This window comes from Canis aureus, chromosome 38 (genome assembly GCF_053574225.1).
Source record: "Canis aureus isolate CA01 chromosome 38, VMU_Caureus_v.1.0, whole genome shotgun sequence".
NCBI classification, from domain to species: domain Eukaryota; kingdom Metazoa; phylum Chordata; class Mammalia; order Carnivora; family Canidae; genus Canis; species Canis aureus.
In genome coordinates, this window is record NC_135648.1 from 1,494,998 (window position 1) to 1,513,025 (window position 18,028).

An 18,028-nucleotide genomic window follows, 5' to 3' on the forward strand; every position below is an offset into this window, starting at 1 on the left:
AGAGACCCAGACAAGGCTGGGGCACCACGGGGTCAGGGTCTTGGGCACCATCCTTAGAGGAAAAATCCTCACACCCACACCCTACAAAAATAGCCTTCGTGACGCTACTCTGGGAAGATCCCTGTGGTAGTCTCCCCTTACGGGGACCCCAGAGCCAGAGGCTTAAGGGAAGCCGATCCCGGAGTGAGGAAGGGGGCGGGGAGAAGCCGGCCCATGACCTGAGCCAGCACCCCGACCATCCAGCAGGACCGCAGAGCGTGGGTGGGTCCCTGCGTCCCTCCAGCCCTGCTCGAGTCCAGGTCGGGGTGTCAACTGCTCCATGCTGACTCCCTGCCTTGTTTTCAGACACGGAAACTGAAGAATGCAGGGACACAACCTCACAGAGGTGACCCAGTTTGTTTTCCTGGGATTCTCCAGATTTCGTGAACATCAGACCATCCTGTTTGTGGTTTTCCTCATCCTGTACACCTTCACCCTGGCTGGCAATGCCATCATTGTGACCGTCGTCTGCACGGACCGCCACCTGCACACGCCCATGTACGTCTTCCTGAGCGTGCTGGCTGGTTCGGAGACCGCGTACACACTGGTCACCATTCCACGGATGCTGTCTGGTCTCCTAGCCCAGAACCAGCCCATCTCCTTGGCGGGCTGTGCCACCCAGATGTTCTTCTTCATCGCCTTGGCCATCAACAACTGCTTCCTGCTCACGGCCATGGGCTACGACCGCTACGTGGCCATCTGCGACCCCCTGCGGTACACGGTCGTCATGAGCAAGAGGGTGTGTGTCCAGCTGATGTGTGGAGCCTCTGGCATCGGCCTTGCCATGGCAGTTGTCCAGGTGACCTCCATATTTACCTTACCCTTCTGTCACAGAGTGATTGGACATTTCTTCTGTGATATCCTCCCGGTCCTAAAACTCTCCTGTATTGATACCACCGTCAATGAGATCATCAATTTTGTCGTCAGTTCATTTGTGATCCTGGTCCCCGTGGGGCTGGTCTTCGTCTCCTACGTCCTCATCATCTCCACCATCCTCAGGATCCGCTCTGCCCAGGGCCGGAAGAAGGCCTTTGCCACCTGCGCCTCCCACCTCACCGTGGTCATCGTCCACTACGGCTGCGCCTCCATCGCCTACCTCAAGCCCAAGTCGGAGAACTCCATAGAACAAGACCTCCTCCTCTCGGTGACTTATACCATCATCACGCCCCTGCTCAACCCTGTTGTCTACAGCCTAAGGAACAAGGAGGTCAAAGACGCCCTCCGCAGAGCTGTGGGAAGAAACATCTAATACGCTGATGGTGTCTGTTGGGGATCTCTACCCCTGAGCGACACGCACCTTCACTGCCTCCCACCTTACAAGTGTGTCCTGTGCAGTCCCTCCTGCTGTGGGGTATGCCCGTCGGACTTCTGCACTCCCACCATAACAAATCTTAATCTTTGTTCCCATATATTCCAAGGTTTCATCCAGGCATTTTCATCTGGGAACCTGAAAGGTCAGGGAGGATGGGCCTCATTTTTAAGAAATCATATCAGTGGGGATCCCTGGGTGGCTCAGCAGTTTAGCGCCGCCTTCAGCCCGGGGTGTGATCCGGGAGACCCTGGATCGAGTCCCGCATCAGGGTCCCTGCATGGAGCCTGCTTCTCCCTCTGCCTGTGTCTCTGCCTCTCTCTCTCTCTGTGTCTCTCATGAATAAATAAATAAAATCTTAAAAAAAAAAAAAGAAATCGTATCTGCATTTCTAAAGTGAGGGAAGGAACCTCTTAAAAGCATATTAAATGTGGTAGTTTTATGAAAATAAAAATGCCTGTAATTTTCATAATATAACCTACAGAAAATTAGACAAAATCTTGCCAACAAGGTAAAGACAGTCAATATTCAAATTATATCAGAACCTTTGGGAAAGGTGAGACATGTATTAAAAAAAAAAAAAAGTTAACAAATTTGTAAGACACTAGTTTGGTCCTTGAAAGTTTAGCTTCCATTGTTGGATTTCTATTAAGCCCTTGCTCCCATCAGCATGGTCCCCAGAGCGCTGGCCGCGGCTGCACCCCACACACCCCTTGGGCAAATCTGACCATGCTCATCAGAATCTCCCTGGCTGCTGGTCCTCTCCATGGAGGCAGCTTCTCTCTCACAGTTGTGAAGAAAAATAAGTTGATCAAAAAGAGCGGTGTTCTGTTTGGAGTGAGAACCATGGGAGTATTCTTTTGCACACACCATGGCATCCTTGGGTAACACCAAAAAAAAGGAAAAACAACCAAACACACATCAGCAGTCAGGAGTAGTTGCTCACCAAAAAAGGCTTAAAAGAAAAAAACAAAACAAAAACATCTATTCCTACTAGGTCTCCTAAAGAAACGGTCCTCCCCCCAGAGCTTCTGGGACCTTCTCTGGTTTCCTGCCTGCACATACCTCTTACTACCTCAGGTGATGGTGGGGAGGCTTAGAGGCTCAGTGTTGTGCCCCTTCTCCTCAGGATCGTGTTAGGGATGCTTCTCTGCCCATTCCTTGATGCCATGTGTCTTTTTAAGGGAGTGCCTGCCTTTTCCTTCATCCGGGGAAGGGATGGTGACATCCAAGGAGCTCATCACGTAAGGTCTGGCTGTGCAGACGTCTGAGATTCTAGATGGGAAAACCATAGCTCTCTCAAGGCCTGGTCGGCTCTGTGTTTTGTCCTGCATCCTCTGAGATTTCTGCATCCTAGAAGCAAGCCCTCCTATAGGAGATTTTAAGAGGTCAAAAGCCCGTCCGAGAGCCCCAGATCTGCTATAAGGCCTCCTCTGACGGCGCCCTCGGGTTCTGCCCACCAGGAATCCCTCCCCCACGTGCAAAGACAGCATCCCTTGGGGGTGAGGGGGCACCCCTTCCTCCAGAAGGAAAGGGTCTCCAGGACTGTAGGACAGCACCACCCCACCTGCCACCAAGACTACGCATAGCGCCAGCTCTCATTACCCATCGTCCCCAGTTCCCTCTGGACTAGCGACCCCTCCGTGCCCTCAGACCTGTCCTTGTGTGTAGAAAGGAGGCAGTAGGACTGGGAGGGCTGTTCTGAGCAGGAGGCCCAGGTGGGGACGAACCCGCTCTAACCTGCCCGGCGGCAGCATCACCTCCTCCAGCTGCTTGTCCCTGTCTGCTTCTCCCCACAGCCGCTGCTCCCCAGTCCCGGGACCAGAGCACAGGTCTTCCCCGGTATCCCCTCCACCCAGATGCCCCCAATGGCAGCTGCTTCACCAGCCACTTGTGCATGCAGAAGTTAAACATCAGAGCTGAGCCCAAGAGCAGCTGCCAGAGAAGAGTTCTAAACCCTAACGGAGAAACCTCTCCTCTAGACCCTCCAGACCGTGGCCAACTAGCTGTCTAGGTTTCTAACTTTACAAGCTACTAACTTTTTAGATCAGCTGCTGCTGCATCAGGGTGGAGTGGGAAGAGGCCTGACCCCAGAAGCCTGGTCTTGGTCCTCGCTCTGCACCCAACAGCACCTTTGATGAATACGATGCTTAATCCTACCTCGCTGACCATGAAAAAAGTTTAAGTTTTTGTTAGTTAACTTACAGCGTAATAGTAGTTTTTGGGGTACAGTCTGGTGATTCCACAGGTCCATACCTCACCCGATGCTCGTCCCTGGTGCCCTCCTTGATCCCCATCACCAGTTTGCCCCCTCCCCATCCCCTCTGGTAACCACCAGTCTGTTGGCCATAGGAAAGAAGAGTGCTTCCTGGTTGGCTTCTCTCTTGGGCAAAAAAAAAAAAAAATTATTTTTTTAATCCCCTCGCCTGTATTCTGCACAGACTTAGCTGGTTATAAACACTGCCTTACGTGGCCTTCCACAGCTCCGTTCACCTCCCTCCAACCCAGGCAACTGTTCTTTCTTATGTGTCCTACGGTTGTGTGTGTGGAAATTTGTTGGCGTGGCATTCTTCTCCTTATGCTTTTGCTGTTTGACTACAGGTGGGTCTCTCTCACCAGGTCACAAACGAGCACATAGTAGGACCAGGAACGGTTCTTCTCATTGTTTGGAACCATCCCCCGACAGCACTCAGCAGAACGAGTGCTCGATAAACCCTCAATCCTTGAGCACCCACTACACACACGGTATTGCACCTGGACTTCCCGGCAGGTTTTCAGATGCACTCTCTGCTTTTCTGTGACCTTTGCAGTCACCCTTCCCCTGAAAAACAGTCAGCCGGGCCACAGCAGCAGGGTCACTTGGGTGTGTACTCCTTTCCTTCCCCAGGCTTCCCACAAGCCAACTTCCCAGTTGCTTCAGGATCCGCTAGTCATCACATTAATTAATCCCCTCACATCACAGAAGTTGATGTGACTTTTTCATTTAAAAACATCCCAACCGGGCAGCCCGGGTGGCTCAGCGGTTTAGCACCTGCCTTCAGCCCAGGGTGTGATCCTGGAGACCCGGGATCGAGTCCCACATTGGCTCCTTGCATGAAGCCTGCTTCTCCCTCTGTGTCTCTGCCTCTCTCCCTCTCTCTCTCCCCCTGTGTCTCTCATGAATGAATAAATAAAAATATTTTTTTTAAATTAATTAAATAAATAAAAGTTAAATAAATAAAAATTAAATAAATAAATAAATAAATACATCCTAACCCATACTAGGATAGGATCTTTAAAAACTTGTTTCTCTTAAATTTTGAAGAAAGTGCTGGGCCACATAAAATTAAAGATCAGAGCACTTAGCATAGTCCTAGGTGAAAAAGTCATAAATACTGTATGATCTCACCTATGTGTGGAATCCAAAAAGAAAAAAAAAAAAAACCATCTCTCTCTCTCTCTCTCTCTCTCTCTCACACACACACACACACACACACACACACACACGTCCCTCTCAGGTCAGGCTTGTGGTTGGCAGAGATGAGGAGTCAAGCAGAGGAGAACTGCATGAAGAGGGTCAAAGAGGTACAAACCTCCAGGGAGAAGATAAAATAGGTTCTGGAGATGTACAGCAAAACTATATGATATATTTGAAAGTTGCTAAGAGACTAGCTCTCAAAGTTCTCATTACAAGGAAAAACATAATGTGTAACCTCGTGCGGTGACGGCTGTTAACCTACTATGGTAGTATTTCACGGTACATACATAAACCAGATTATGTTGTACACCTTACACTGACACGTTACAGGTCAACAACCCTGTCAACAGCTGGGGAGAAATAATCAGGACATACCCTCGTACTTTTGACAAAATTACAAATCCTTCATAAGGCAAAGAGAGTGATTTTAGATTTCAAATCACCCTGCAACGGAACCTCAGACCCCTTTGTTACTGGGACCAGATTTCTCACCACCTAGTCTCCCAGCCCCCATTTCTCCTGCCTTTAAAGATATTAACTGGGGAGAAAGCAAACACAAATACCGTCAACAACCCAACGTTTGGTTGTGGGAAGCAACTAGCTCCAGAAAATAGAAAGAGGCAGAGGTCACTAAGGGCTAAGGGGTGCATTCCCTGTAGATGTTTTTATTAACTCATGAGAGGAAGGAGGATTCCAGAACACTAAAGCGATGTGGTTCAAAGCAGAAGACAGTTACCACTGTTGAGGATTTACTACATGGGCGCCGCCGTGCCAGCCACGGGACACTCATCCTCATTACTTAAGACAGTACCCTCAAAACTTTATCCCCCTCTGCACTTCATAAGGGTCTTCAAAAGACCTTCTGTGATCCTTATAACAACCTTACAAAGTAGGTTTTATGCCCACACCGACAGCTCCGAAATGTGGCCGCTAACATCCTAAACAGACCACAAAAGGGAAACACAAAATTTCTGGCAGCAGTCCTACACGGTTTCTAAACTGGGGTAGAAAGAGCAGCTGAACCATGGCATTACCTGCAAAGAGCATCTTTGAGAGAGAGCATCACAAAGGGGTGGAGAATGAGGATCTGGAGTCAGACTGTCTGCGTTCTGATTTTACCTCTGCCACTTGCCGGATGCTCTAACCTCTCTTTGCATCTCCTCCCACCCAGGTTTGTAAAAGGGGGCAGGGATTGCATCTAGGTGATCTCACTCCCGTGTTTCTAGCTGGAGCTTATCGAGGTTAAAATAACTTCATCAAAGGTATCCTGGCATGCCAGACACCGTGCGAGAGCAGTGATTAAGGCATCAGGCCCTTTGCCCTCATAATGTCAAGAGTCAAGCAGGGGAGCCCAAAAGTTAAGCAGCTACAAGAAGTAGGAGAAATGTGGGATGTTAAGAACACGGGCGGTGGGGAGGGGGGCAGGGTGGTTCCAACCAAGTGTAGGGGTCACAGAAGAGCTACCAGGGCAAGTGGAATTTAAGCTTAGGATGAGTCAGCTGGATGAAAGGTCGCAGAAGAGTCTGGAAAAGAAAAAAAAAAAAAAAAAGATCAGGCAAAGAAAGCTGCATCCGCAAAGATATGGAAAAAGAAAATGTGAGAAATGCTAGGTTTTATAGAGCTGGGTTCACAGGCACTGACAGGCGAGCCAAGTCACCCGTGGAGGCAACCCCAGGACTTTATGACCAGAACTACTGAGGACGCATCCTAGACAGTGGAGGACACGCTCACAGGCCCAAGCAAAGCAAAGATGTGATTGATCTGTAATGCGGGGAGTTCACTGCTGGTGGAGGGAGAAATAGGCCGGAGGCCAAGACTGGCAGGACGTGGACTAGAAGCCACCGTGGGGCTATGACAGGTGACAGCAGCCGGAGCTGGCGTGGACGCAGTCCTGCTGGAGGGACACGGGCAGCCTGGGGATCATGGGAGCCGCGATGGGCACTGCCTGGTTCTAGGATGAGGGTGGGGCAGGTGGAATCAGAAAGGACACAGGGAGTCCTGGCTCAGGCAGCTGGGCAGACTGGTGGCCTCGACCAACACGGAGAGCCCCGGAAGAGGGGCAGGCTGGGTGGGAAGCCATCAGCTTGATTTGGACCTTTAGGATTGAGGGGCCAGGTATTCAAGTGGAGAGACCAGGACGCAGCTGGATCCGTGGATCTGGGACTCGGGAAAGCGTGGGGTCAGATCTAGTTGGAGGGATCCTAAGTGTAGATGGGAACTTTCACAGGCGACGGGCTCAGCTGGGGTTGGGGCCCAAGGAGCAGAGGGGATGGACAGGCCGTGTGGGGACGTGAGGGTGGTAGGGACAGATGGGCCATCGGGAGCGCAAGGGGCGGGAGGAGAGGGGCGCTCTGCTCCAGGGGCAGAGGTCTCCGAGGACTGAGAAGCCCTGATGTCCCTCAGTGGTGGGGAGGGAGCAGGGGGCAGTCGGGAGCCTCAGGTTCCCCCAAAGTCAGCCCTGGGGTCCCGCAGACATTGTGCAGAAGGAGAAGATGTTCCCTCCTTCCTTCACACCGCGCAGAAGCGCAGGCAGCATGGCTGGGGCCTCTCCCCACCACACAGACGGCTGTGTCAGGGCACAGGTGGGGGCCCTGGCTCCCCGCTGCCTCTTCCTCCACGCCGCCCCCCATCCCCACAGGACACGCTCCCTCGGAAGTTGGGGGAAGACCTGACAGGGAGGGAAGGACAGTGGGGGCTCTCGGTTAAGCTGCAGCTGGGAAGGAAGCTTCAGGCGGGCAGCAGCCACCACTCTGTGTGCTTCCGTGGCCACTGTCACCCCTGTACCCAGGGTCCTGGTGCCTCGGCACAACACTCAGAGCTCTCTAGACCACCCCACCCCTCTGGAGACACCGAGAATATGGTTTGAAGCGTACAAGAGAAGGGGTAAGAGTAGTCCAACCCTCAAGGTGACGTGGGAAGCCTCTCGCCAACTGGGCCCAGTTGCCTTTGGGAGGGTCTTGCCAGAAGGCCACCAACCTCCCAAGGAACACGTATGGGAGGGGGTCTTGCCGTCCCAGACCGAAAACTATCTGAAGGGAAGGCCTATTTTAAAGAGGGTCACTAATATTTGGGCCTCATCGGGCGACCCTAGATCCAGCCTTACTCCCCGCCCCCCACCAGAACCACAGTCTTGTCTTCCTTCAGGCCTCTCTCCCCCAGGTTAACACAGGGCTTGCTGTGGGGATCCCACTCCCTCCCTCGATTCAGAGTCACAGAATTCCTCAGCAGGGCAGTGCTTCTCATCTGCTTGTCGGAGGTCTTCTTGGGCAGCGAACTCCGTGACCCGTCCCTGGACCCAGAAGGTGAGCAGGAAGGGAATCAGAGGGCAGGATGCATTCTAAGGCCTGAAATTCCACCTGCCGTCTGGACATCTCTGCGTCTCTCAGAGCCCGGAAGGCCTAACCATGAATCAACCCCCTCCCCCTCCCACCAAGTAGAAAGGCTCCCTGCCCAGCTAGTTTCCCTCTTAGCGGGACCAGCTATGTCCACCTGGTCCTAACCCTAAACTGTGTCTTCTACCTGCCAACTTGTGACATTTTTGTAAGGAAGCCCTTTCTTTTCCCATGGAAACCAAGGGCCACCTCACCCAGTCCCTGAAGAGCCAGCCTGCCTCCTAGGCCCCTTCTGGTTCAGCCCTGCATGGCCTGTGGTGCCCTCCCCCAGGGCTGTGGGGGGCTAACCCACCACCACCCATCTCCTCTAGCATCAATGGTCCTGTATTTGGGCACCTCATGTCATTTACAGAGAGAGGAGATCCCTCTTTCACCAACAGGGTAAATAGGTGATCAGACACAGGGCAGATGGCAGGACGGAAACAGGAGTTTCTTGTAGCCAAACGGACCCCACCGAGTAGCTAGGTGGTGACTTGCAGGGCCCCCACCTGAGGGCAGCCTGCCAGGAGCTCCAAGAGTGCCCAGGTCCTCTGGAGGAAGGGTCTCCGCTTTCCCATGTCCAGGTTTTACGGGCCCTTGCAAAGAACTCCTGCATGTGCCAGAGGGAACATCTGGAAGTCTACTACACCCCCAAATCCAGCAGCAGCAGCAGCTAGAGAAAGGATGGGGACAGTCATGGGGAGGGGTAGAGGCTGCCGGTGAGGCTGTCGCCGGAGTTAACAGCCACTGGTCTCTGTCTCCCTCCTTCCCCACTCAACGCCTTAAAGGACTAAGTCTTGCAGACTAAGTCTGAGAGATTTCAGAGCCAGCCTGGCAATCCCAACCAGGATTTCCAAGGCTGCTAAAGTGGAGGAGGAAGAGACTGAAATACACCTTGGCTCTCCAGCCCTCTCTCCCCAACTCGAACAGCTAGAGGAAGAGGCAAATCAAAAGAACCAACCACCGACCCTACTGATCTTTGGATCTTCCAAACCACAAGTCTGCCCATGGACAGGGCCGGCGGAGTGAGGAGATGGGATCTCAACTTTTAATAATTGAAAGAGGAGGAAACATTATAGACTGTGTCCAAAATAGCATTAAAAGACAGGAAATAGAGATTCTACAGAGCCTGGTTGGAAATAGAAGTTGGAGGGGGGGGGGGGAAACTGTTTATCCCCATCCAACTGTGTTAAAAGTGATCAATAAACTGATTACACATAAATAGGATTTTGTAGAATTGTTTAGCTCTCAATGGAATCCACCTAGTAACAGGATTTTGTTCAACCTTCAGAAGCGAGAACTTTGGACACATTTTCAAAATTGTATTATTCAGGTATGCAGGGGACTGTACCTGCCATTTTACAGGAGCTCAGTAAGCCTTTGTTGAAGGAGAACAAATGTGTGGATGAGGTTGGCCTTGGCCGCAAAGAACAGGGGCAAGCTCTGAAGGAGGCCAGGCTCTCAACTGGCCGCCGACAATGCGCGGCCCCTGGAGGGAGCTTTCCTTGCTCTCTCTCAGGCAAGAAAACACGTCCCTGACCAGGTCTGTAAGAAAAAGGGGGCAGAGAAGAGATACTAAGTGAGTATTTAGAGGTGTTCCACGTGTGTGGCCGGGAGGATGAACCCCATGGTACCTCTCTCCCACCCCAGGTCCCCCTATCTAAGACTCCGTGAAACCCTGGGAACGTTCTTCACCCCTTTATCTCCGAAAAGGATTTGCAAGCTCAGTGCCAAGAGCCAATGGGAGAACAACGGATCCCCCACTGAGGCACGGGGGCTGATGCAATCACGGGACCTGCTCCGCCCCCAGACGGAAGTGGGTTTCCCCAGCCCTCCCCGGGGGCCCACAGCCTCCCACCCACGGGCCCACGACCAGGCTGCCCTCACTTGGGCTCTTGACAGACTTAGCAAGTGTACAGTGTGAGAGCCTCCCATGTGGTTAATTCACATGCGTAACAGGAAACAACCTTGACGTCTCAGTTTCATCCGTGGGCCTCACAGGACAGTCCTCACGGAGCTGGAGGAGCAAGTTCTGGACAGGAGGTCTCAGACTAGGGACAGGGTGAACTTCGGTCCATTCCAAACGCCTTGGTGTCCAGCCTCCATCTGGAGCCCTGTGCTGTCCCTGGTTTACGGGCAGGTTTACTCCTTGACCCTGAATCTAGAATCCTTCTTCCCCGACCTTCTTCCCATGGGGAAGAGCAAAAATAAGGAAAAAGAAAAAAAAATAAGATGACCAAATGCAACGGTACGAAATCTGACTTGCATATATATACATTCGAATATTCGTCGTTTATTTTCTAGAACAAGATTGACCTACAAAGAATGAAAATATTTCTTTTATTAATGACTCGGGCTCTATTTTAAGCGGGTATTAGAGTTCTTCCAAATGGAATAAAAGGAGTTGGAAGCGGAGGTGGCAGGAAAGGCGGAAAAGTGGAGCACCGTCCAAAGACTGGGATCCAGAATGAAAAGGGACTCAACAGGAGAACCACTGCCCAGGGGTGATGGCCCGGCTGGCCTGGAGAAGGGGCACGGAGGGTGGGGGGGGCACATGGGCGCCCCGAGATGCCCTGCGAGTACCTGCCTCGCCACCACAGGGATGAAGAATGCACACGGCCCGCACAGAGGGCTCGTGCCAAGCGATCCTCCCATCTTCACTCCCATAGAAATTTCGCTCCACCTGCACCTGCTGACCAGGGACAAGATCCAGTCCGTGTTTTTTTTAGCAGTGGGAGAGTATCCTACAGTCATTTAATCTGTCCCCTGATAACAGACATTTAGTTTGGCATTAATCTTTATTACTAACAATGCGGCAGTGAATAAACATTGTGCTATCCCTGTATCTGTGCAAGGACAAAGCTACATGGGGAAAAATCTGAATATACAGCTCGGTGGAAAACTAATAATTCCGCGAATCTCAAAATTACATATATAGAGCCAAGAAAAGTCTAATACATGCAAAAAGATCTACATTAAAGACATTAGCATGATTGTGGGAAGGCTTAAGAATTTAAATTAGCTCCACTATAACAGGAAGTTAATAGATTCCCTAAATTTGATAAATCAAGTTGTATAAGGAATAGAAAAGTAAATACCAGAAGACATTGCTAAATGAATTGCTTCTGGGAATTAGGACTTAGGAAGAAGGAAGGATAAAGCAGGAAACTTTCATTATGAGCTTTTTAGTGCTGTTGATTTTTAAACTATGGGCGTGTATTACCTTAAGAATAAATTTTGAAAATTAAAGTCAAAACCAAATAAAAAAAATTGCCTTAAGGGTAAAGATATGGAAGATAATGTATTAAGATTTTGAATTTCAAGACGAAGGGAACGTTTTAAAGGTTTAAATGTATATAAAATCATATCTCCCTCTAGGAAAATTAGATTAGCACGGTAACAGACGAGATGCTCTTTTCTGCGTATCCTCACTAATATCAGCAATTAACTTTTCCTAATGCCTCACGGTAGGTTTCTGACGGAAGTCAGGGAGAGCCGGTCTCCCCAAGCAGCCCCGCAGACATTACCCTCACACACGACCGCTCGGCCACACTGAGCATGGCTCAGGATGAAGGTGCAGGGTCCCTGGCTCGAGAGCCACCAACCCCAGACCCCAAGGCAACTGCAGGGGAGCTTTGGAGCAAGCTCGGGGCTCCCCCACCCAGGCCGGGCGCCCTCGGGGCCAGCCCTGCACACCCATTTATGTCCGGTCACCGAATTCCGAATGTGAACCCGGGAAGGCTCACCTGTAAGCGGCTCAGGTGTCCTGGCCCTAAGTGAGGCTTTGGAAAGTGCCCGTGACGCCCCGGGGACCTGCCGATGGCGAGGCCAGGTGCAAGGGACCGAGGGCCAGGGCCCGTCCACGCACAGCTCCATTGGGTCTTGGTTCACCAGCGACAGGAGCCGAGGAATCCGAGCAGCCTAGACTCCGTCCCCGGGCCGAGCGCCCTCCGGGTGTTCCGTGCACGAGCCCTGGCTTGGGGGGACCCCGGGGGCCCGGGGCACGACGGGGCCCTCATCCCAGGGCCGGGCACGCGGCTGGCACGGGAAAGGAGTGCAGAGATCCAACCCCAGGGGCTTCCGGGGGCAAAGCCCTGCTCCGCGAGCTCACGGCCCGAGTCACTCAGGTGCACGGATGTTGCTAAGTGTCCCGGGGGCTCCTGTCCAAGAGACCCAGGGAATGGAGCAAAAGCCCCACAGGAGAATGGGGTGGGAGAGAAGGCAGGGGGGAGCGAGGGCAAGCGCAGCCCTGGGGGTGGGGTTTCAGGTGGGCCGCAGGACCGACTGTCACCAAGTCACAGGCTCCATGACAAAGCTTCTGGGCTCAGGGGTGTCGTGCAGGGAGGTGGCCCTGGAGGGTATGGGGGCGCAGACTGGTGAGCTGCTTGGAGTCCCGGACACCCTGGGAACCCGGCCTCGGGCCAACACTCTAGACTAAATCCCGCAAGGACCCTGAACACAGGAGCTAAGCGCCACCCAAGGCCCATGGTGGCCTTGAACCCAGACCTCGCCAGAAGCTGCAGCTGGGGGCCTGGAACAGCACGGAAAACAGACACTTGCATATCCTTCCCCCTGAAAGCCCTGGTGGTCCTGGAGGCAAGTTGTAGGGCTTCTCTTCCCAACCGTGCACTTTGCTTACCTCCACTTGTCATAAATTATTTAAGAGATTACCTAACCCATTACCGGCACCCTAGAACTTACTTGTTTTCAAAGACCTCAGGAGAAACAGCCACAGGTTATTTCTACTGCATTTACACAGAAATCCTATTTACAGAGGATTATCCTAGATCACCTATTCAAATTTGTTTCTGTAGGAAACCAGATGCCTTCCGGTCACCGAGCGTGTGTATAAATATCTCCACCTGTCAGCCCCCTCCCCCCAAAGCGCTCCTGCCCTGCACACACCACTTGCTGTCCTAATTCTGACAAATCTTTCCACGGCCTTCCGTTTCTATTGAGTCTTCCTCCTCGTGGTATTTTAGGTTTGCACCACCACACTGATTTTGATCGCGGAGACTCCCACACATAGGAAGTCCCCTGACGGCATCCTTGCCTGGTGCTGCCTCGAGACCTCCGAGGAAGAGCCCAACGTCCAGAGTGGCTAATGCCAGTGGCTCAGCCTAGGAGGATGAGGCTGGGTTACCAGAGGCCATAAGCCCAAGAATCCTATACACGCACGGTCCCCTCCCGGCTCTCCCCAGCCCAGGCTAGAGAAGAGTTGGTTAGAGTGGCTTCTTACTCTTCTTCCACGACACCTTAGACATTGCTACAATCTGCTTTTCTTTTGAAGGCTGGCCTTCCCATTCCGGAGGGTGCACTAGGATGGGGGTTCTCATGGATAGAAACATATGCGCGTAATACGTCCTGCCCCAGAAGACAAAGGTACACATGGGAGGCAGGGGAGTATGAGGCTGAAGCCCAGCTCCAACTGTTGAGAGAGGAACCCCAGTCACCCCTTGCAGCCCATGCCTGCCCCCCACCTCCAGAGAGCCTGGGGAAGACCCAGAGGGAAGGAGCCCTCCACCCACTCACCCCTGGTGGGAGATGCACCTGCTGCCAAGAGGGACCTACGACAGTACAAAGCCACCCCCCATGTCGAGCGAGGCTATGACGGGATGAAGAGGCAGCAGAAGTGTGGTGACAGGAGCAGGGGGAGGGGTCACCACAGTGTCACCCCTTCAAAGGATCCTTCATGGAGTCCAGAAGCTTGCCATTAGTAGCAAGCTCCATCCTGGCTCTCTGATGCTCAGACCAGTCCATCCTCAGGCTGACGCAGCTCCGTATCAACAGTGGGCGACACAGATGAAAGCCCCCAGGGAGGCCCCAGCAGGGATGGAGGGTCCAGGGTGAAGGCGGCGTATCAGAATCAGAGACACGATGCTAAGGAACAACCCCAGGCGAGGGTAGTGAAGGATAGGAAGGCGTAAAGGAAGGAGTAAAAAGTAACTACACGTTTTCCAAACTAAAGGAATGTCTGTCTCAGCCACTTAAACGTGGTTGAATTTCTAGATCACCCATTCACCCCCACCGTGACGGGCACTGAGGGGGGCACTTGACGGGATGAGCACTGGGTGTTATTCTGTATGTTGGTAAATTGAACACCAATAAAAAATAAATTTATTATAAAAAATGAATTTCTAGATCAAGGTGGTGAACACAGAAGCAACGACCTATCTCCTTGGGGTTACTCTTTCATATGGAAAACTCAGTAAAAAAACCTTGTTCCATCTCAGAGTTAAGATGAGAGGTAACTTATTTAACAAACGTTTCTCGGTCATTTACTAGAAATTAAATAAATGTTTAGCTGCTGGAGAAATGCGGTCAAGATACTAACCCTGTCCTCAGGGTGTCTGTAGCTTAGCATTAGGTTTTAAAAAGCATTTTCACAGATACAGGCCACTGTACGAGTTTGTAATAATTACTGCAGTTACGACTAGAAGAAATGATATTCTCAAGAAAATGTTAGAAATAAAAGCTTCTCTTGGGGGAATGGGAGAGTTGCTGGTAGAGACAGATGGAGAATTTGGTTTCTAAGATATTAAGCTGCACAATGTCCACAATAACCAAACTGTGGAAGGAGCCTCGATGTCCATCGAAAGATGGATGGATAAAGAAGATGTGGTCTATGTATACAATGGAATATTCCTCAGCCATTAGAAATGACAAATACCCACCATTTGCTTCAACGTGGTTGGAACTGGAGGTATTATGCTGAGTGAAGTAAGTCAATCGGAGAAGGACAAACATTATATGGTCTCATTTATTTGGGGAATATAAAAAAATAGTGAAAGGGAATAAAGGGGAAAGGAGAAAAAATGAGTGGGAAATATCAGAAAGGGAGACAGAACATGAGACACTTCTGACTCTGGGAAACGAACAAGGGGTGGTAGAAAGGGAGGTAGGCGGGGGGTGGGGGTGACTGGGTGAAAGGCACTGAGGGGGACACTTGATGGGATGAGCACTGGGTGTTATGCTATATGTTGGCAAGTTGAACTCCAATAAAAAAAAAGAAAAAAGAAAATAAAATAATAAAATAATAAAATAAAATAAAATAAAATATTAAGCTGCAAGGGACAGGGTGGCCTACAGCTGCAAATATGGAATAGACATTCAGCAAGTATTCGTAGGTGAGTAAAATGATCAAAGTGTTAAGGGAAATATCCATGATGAATCAGCATAGAAAACAAGTATAGATTCTGGAGTTGCAATGAAAAGGAACATTTATTTAATGCTATTTACCTATCAGGATTGTCCTAGATGCATTAACTCATCTAAACCTAACTAACATCCATCTTATTCTCACCTAACACATGAGAACCTCAAGTGGGGAGAAGACAAGACCTGGCCACCACCACTCATAACAGAGTCAGGATTTGAACCTTGGCAGTTGGTCTCCAAAGTTCAACCAACCACCGTGAAATGTCCTGTTCTTGTAACACAGAAAACGATCAACGTCTAAGACCAGATGACTTAAGAGTGAGAGTGAAGAAAACTGGTCAGGAACCCATGCAGATTCACGGCTATGAGGTCAGAACTTGGAAAAGCTGCAAGGTAAGATAGAGGGGGAGAGACCAGGATGGTTTGTCCAAGTAACTAGGATGATAGTCAACCCTGCATATGGAAGACATAAGGAAGTCAATACAGGAACTCAAACAGGATACAAGGAAACCAACCATGGATTAACATAAAAAATCTGGTATCACCCCTACACTGGAAGGACTAAGAGAAAGCAGTGTCTTGGCTTGGATTCCCTCCTCCCCGCTGAAACTCAGAGCCTGAGACCAGAGCTCATGAGCAAATACAATGGACTCAAACAGTGAAAGGGTTAGGGGCACAGACACCTACCCCATGCAGTCAAAAATCCAATTATAACTCCCTAAAAACTTTAATAGCCTACTGTTGACCAAAAGCCTTACCAACTACACTGGATTCACACCTATTTTGTATGCTACGGGCTGTATGCTGTTCTCCTTCCAATAAAGCTAAGAAGAATGTTAGAAATCATGAGGAAATACACCTACCATACTGTATTTTTTAAAATCCATGTAAAAATGGACCTATGCATTTGAAACCCATGTTGTTGAAGGGTTAACTATAATTTAGGAGGGGATTCCAAGAAGCTAGGGGTGTTAGAATGAGGGGGGGAAGAAAATGCAACATAAGGTGTATTGTTGAGATCACTGCTGTAGTCAATGGAAGCCCAATCCCACCCCCTGGATCTTCTGAGAAGCATGTAGGACATGCAGATTTTTCCACCTAAAGATTGACTGGGACAAACATTGGTTCATTGGTTCCGTCTCTCACTTACGGAGGGTCACCTTTAGGGGGTTGATTTCCTAGCTGTACATGTTTGCTCACCAAGCAGGCTCTTGGAAACCTCTACGGTGTAGTAGGAACCCCAGGACAGGCGGTGAAAGAAGTGGCTGTGCTTGAGAGGAGTTGAAGCCCTCCAGAGCTGTCCAGGCGGCTGCGCTGAAGTCAGGTGGGGCTGAAAGGATGGGAGTTAGAGCACTAGTGGGGTCGAATACTGGAAGAGTTCTCAGAACCCAGGGGTTGGCACCAGCCGGTAAAAGCTGGAATTAGAGTGGGAAACATAGAGGAGATGCAGCTGCTGCTGGAGAGCCGCCGACAGCTGAGGAGGCAGGGCGGGGGGACAGGGAAGGAAAGAGATCCTTGCCCCTCCCTTCCTTCTGCCCTCCAACCTCCCGTTGACCAGAGCCAGCCTGAAGTCAGCCGGCACCACAGTCTGGCAACCACTCCCAGCACACAGCTTCTCCCGCGGCCCGCCCCCTCTGCAAGGGCTGCCTTTTCACACTATCTTTTGATATAAAAACATTAGGTCACCGTTGTTTGACTCCTCAGTCTCCCCTTGATGGTTCGTGCTTTGGGTATCCTACTTAAACCCTTTCCAGGATCATAAAGATGTTCTCACATGAACTTTTAGGAGCTTCATCATTTTACCTTACGTGTTTTCATCTATAATTTGCCTCAATTTTATCTTGGAATAAGACGTGAGGCCAGGATCGGGTTTTAGTTTTTTTCCATTTGGATATTCAGTTGATCCAGAATTATTGGCTGGGGGTGGGGGGGGTATCTTTTCTACTGTCTTTCAATGCCACGTTGTCCTAAATCAAGTATCCAAGTGTGAATCTGTTCCTTGTCTACCATTCCGTTGGTCTGTGTGCCAGTACCACAAGGTCCTAACTACTCTCACATTAAAATATCTTGAAATCCAGTAAAGTAACCCTCTACCTTTCTTTAGAATGTTCTTAGCTATTCCTGGTCTTCTGCGTTTCCATGGAAATCTTAGAGTTTTCAATTGACACAAAATAAACTATTGGGAATGTTATTGGTATTTCACTAAATCCGTTAATTTGGGAGAAGATGATAAAAGCTTTCTATCCAATATATGTGAAGAACTCTTTAAAGGAAATGTCCAAGAGGGGCACCTGGGTAGCTCAGCAGTTGAGTGTCTGCCTTCAGCTCAGGGTGTGATCCCAGCCAGGGGATCGAGTCTCACATCGGGCTCCTTGCAAGGAGCCTGCTTCTCCCTCTATGCTTCTTTCTCTGTCTCTCATGAATAAATAAAATCTTTAAAAAAAAAAAAAAAAGATAATGTCCAAAGAATCCAAAAGAAAAATGGACAGGTGGCTTGAGTGGACACTTCACTAAAGGGACTATCCAAATTGCAAATAAGCGAAAATGTTTCAACTGAACACCACAACATCTTCATCTTTCAGGCTGCTATGACAAAATACCACAGACTGAGTGGCCTCTCTAATTTCTCACAGTTCTAGGGACTGCAAATCCCAGATTGAGGAACCAGGTGAGGCAAGGATCCTCCTCCAGATC

At 50.3% G+C, this 18,028-nt stretch overlaps 1 protein-coding gene and 1 long non-coding RNA gene across 4 annotated transcripts; one reads left to right on the top strand and one right to left on the bottom strand.

Annotated features, from left to right (window-relative positions):
* The first annotated feature begins 334 nt into the window (after positions 1-334).
* Positions 335-1,344, top strand: LOC144307154 (putative olfactory receptor 10J6). Its single transcript, XM_077886669.1, has one exon. The coding sequence runs from the start codon at positions 362-364 to the stop codon at positions 1,286-1,288; it is 927 nt and encodes a 308-aa protein (XP_077742795.1). The 5' UTR covers positions 335-361; the 3' UTR covers positions 1,289-1,344.
* A 3,459-nt stretch (positions 1,345-4,803) lies between these two features.
* Positions 4,804-17,422, bottom strand: LOC144307198 (uncharacterized). Of its 3 annotated transcripts, none has more exons than XR_013374132.1 (5): positions 17,138-17,422; positions 16,535-16,664; positions 10,144-10,358; positions 9,528-9,721; positions 4,804-6,328 (listed from the first exon to the last, which is right to left on the bottom strand). It is a non-coding gene; the product is annotated as an uncharacterized LOC144307198 (long non-coding RNA). The 3 variants fall into 3 exon arrangements; XR_013374133.1 differs by having other exon boundaries at positions 10,144-10,361; XR_013374134.1 differs by lacking the exon at positions 10,144-10,358.
* Between the last annotated feature and the right edge of the window lie 606 nt (positions 17,423-18,028).

Bases quoted from the DNA above. Each gene is read 5' to 3' on its own strand.
- LOC144307154 (XM_077886669.1), top strand. From the start codon at position 362: ATGCAGGGACACAACCTCACAGAGGTGACCCAGTTTGTTTTCCTGGGA.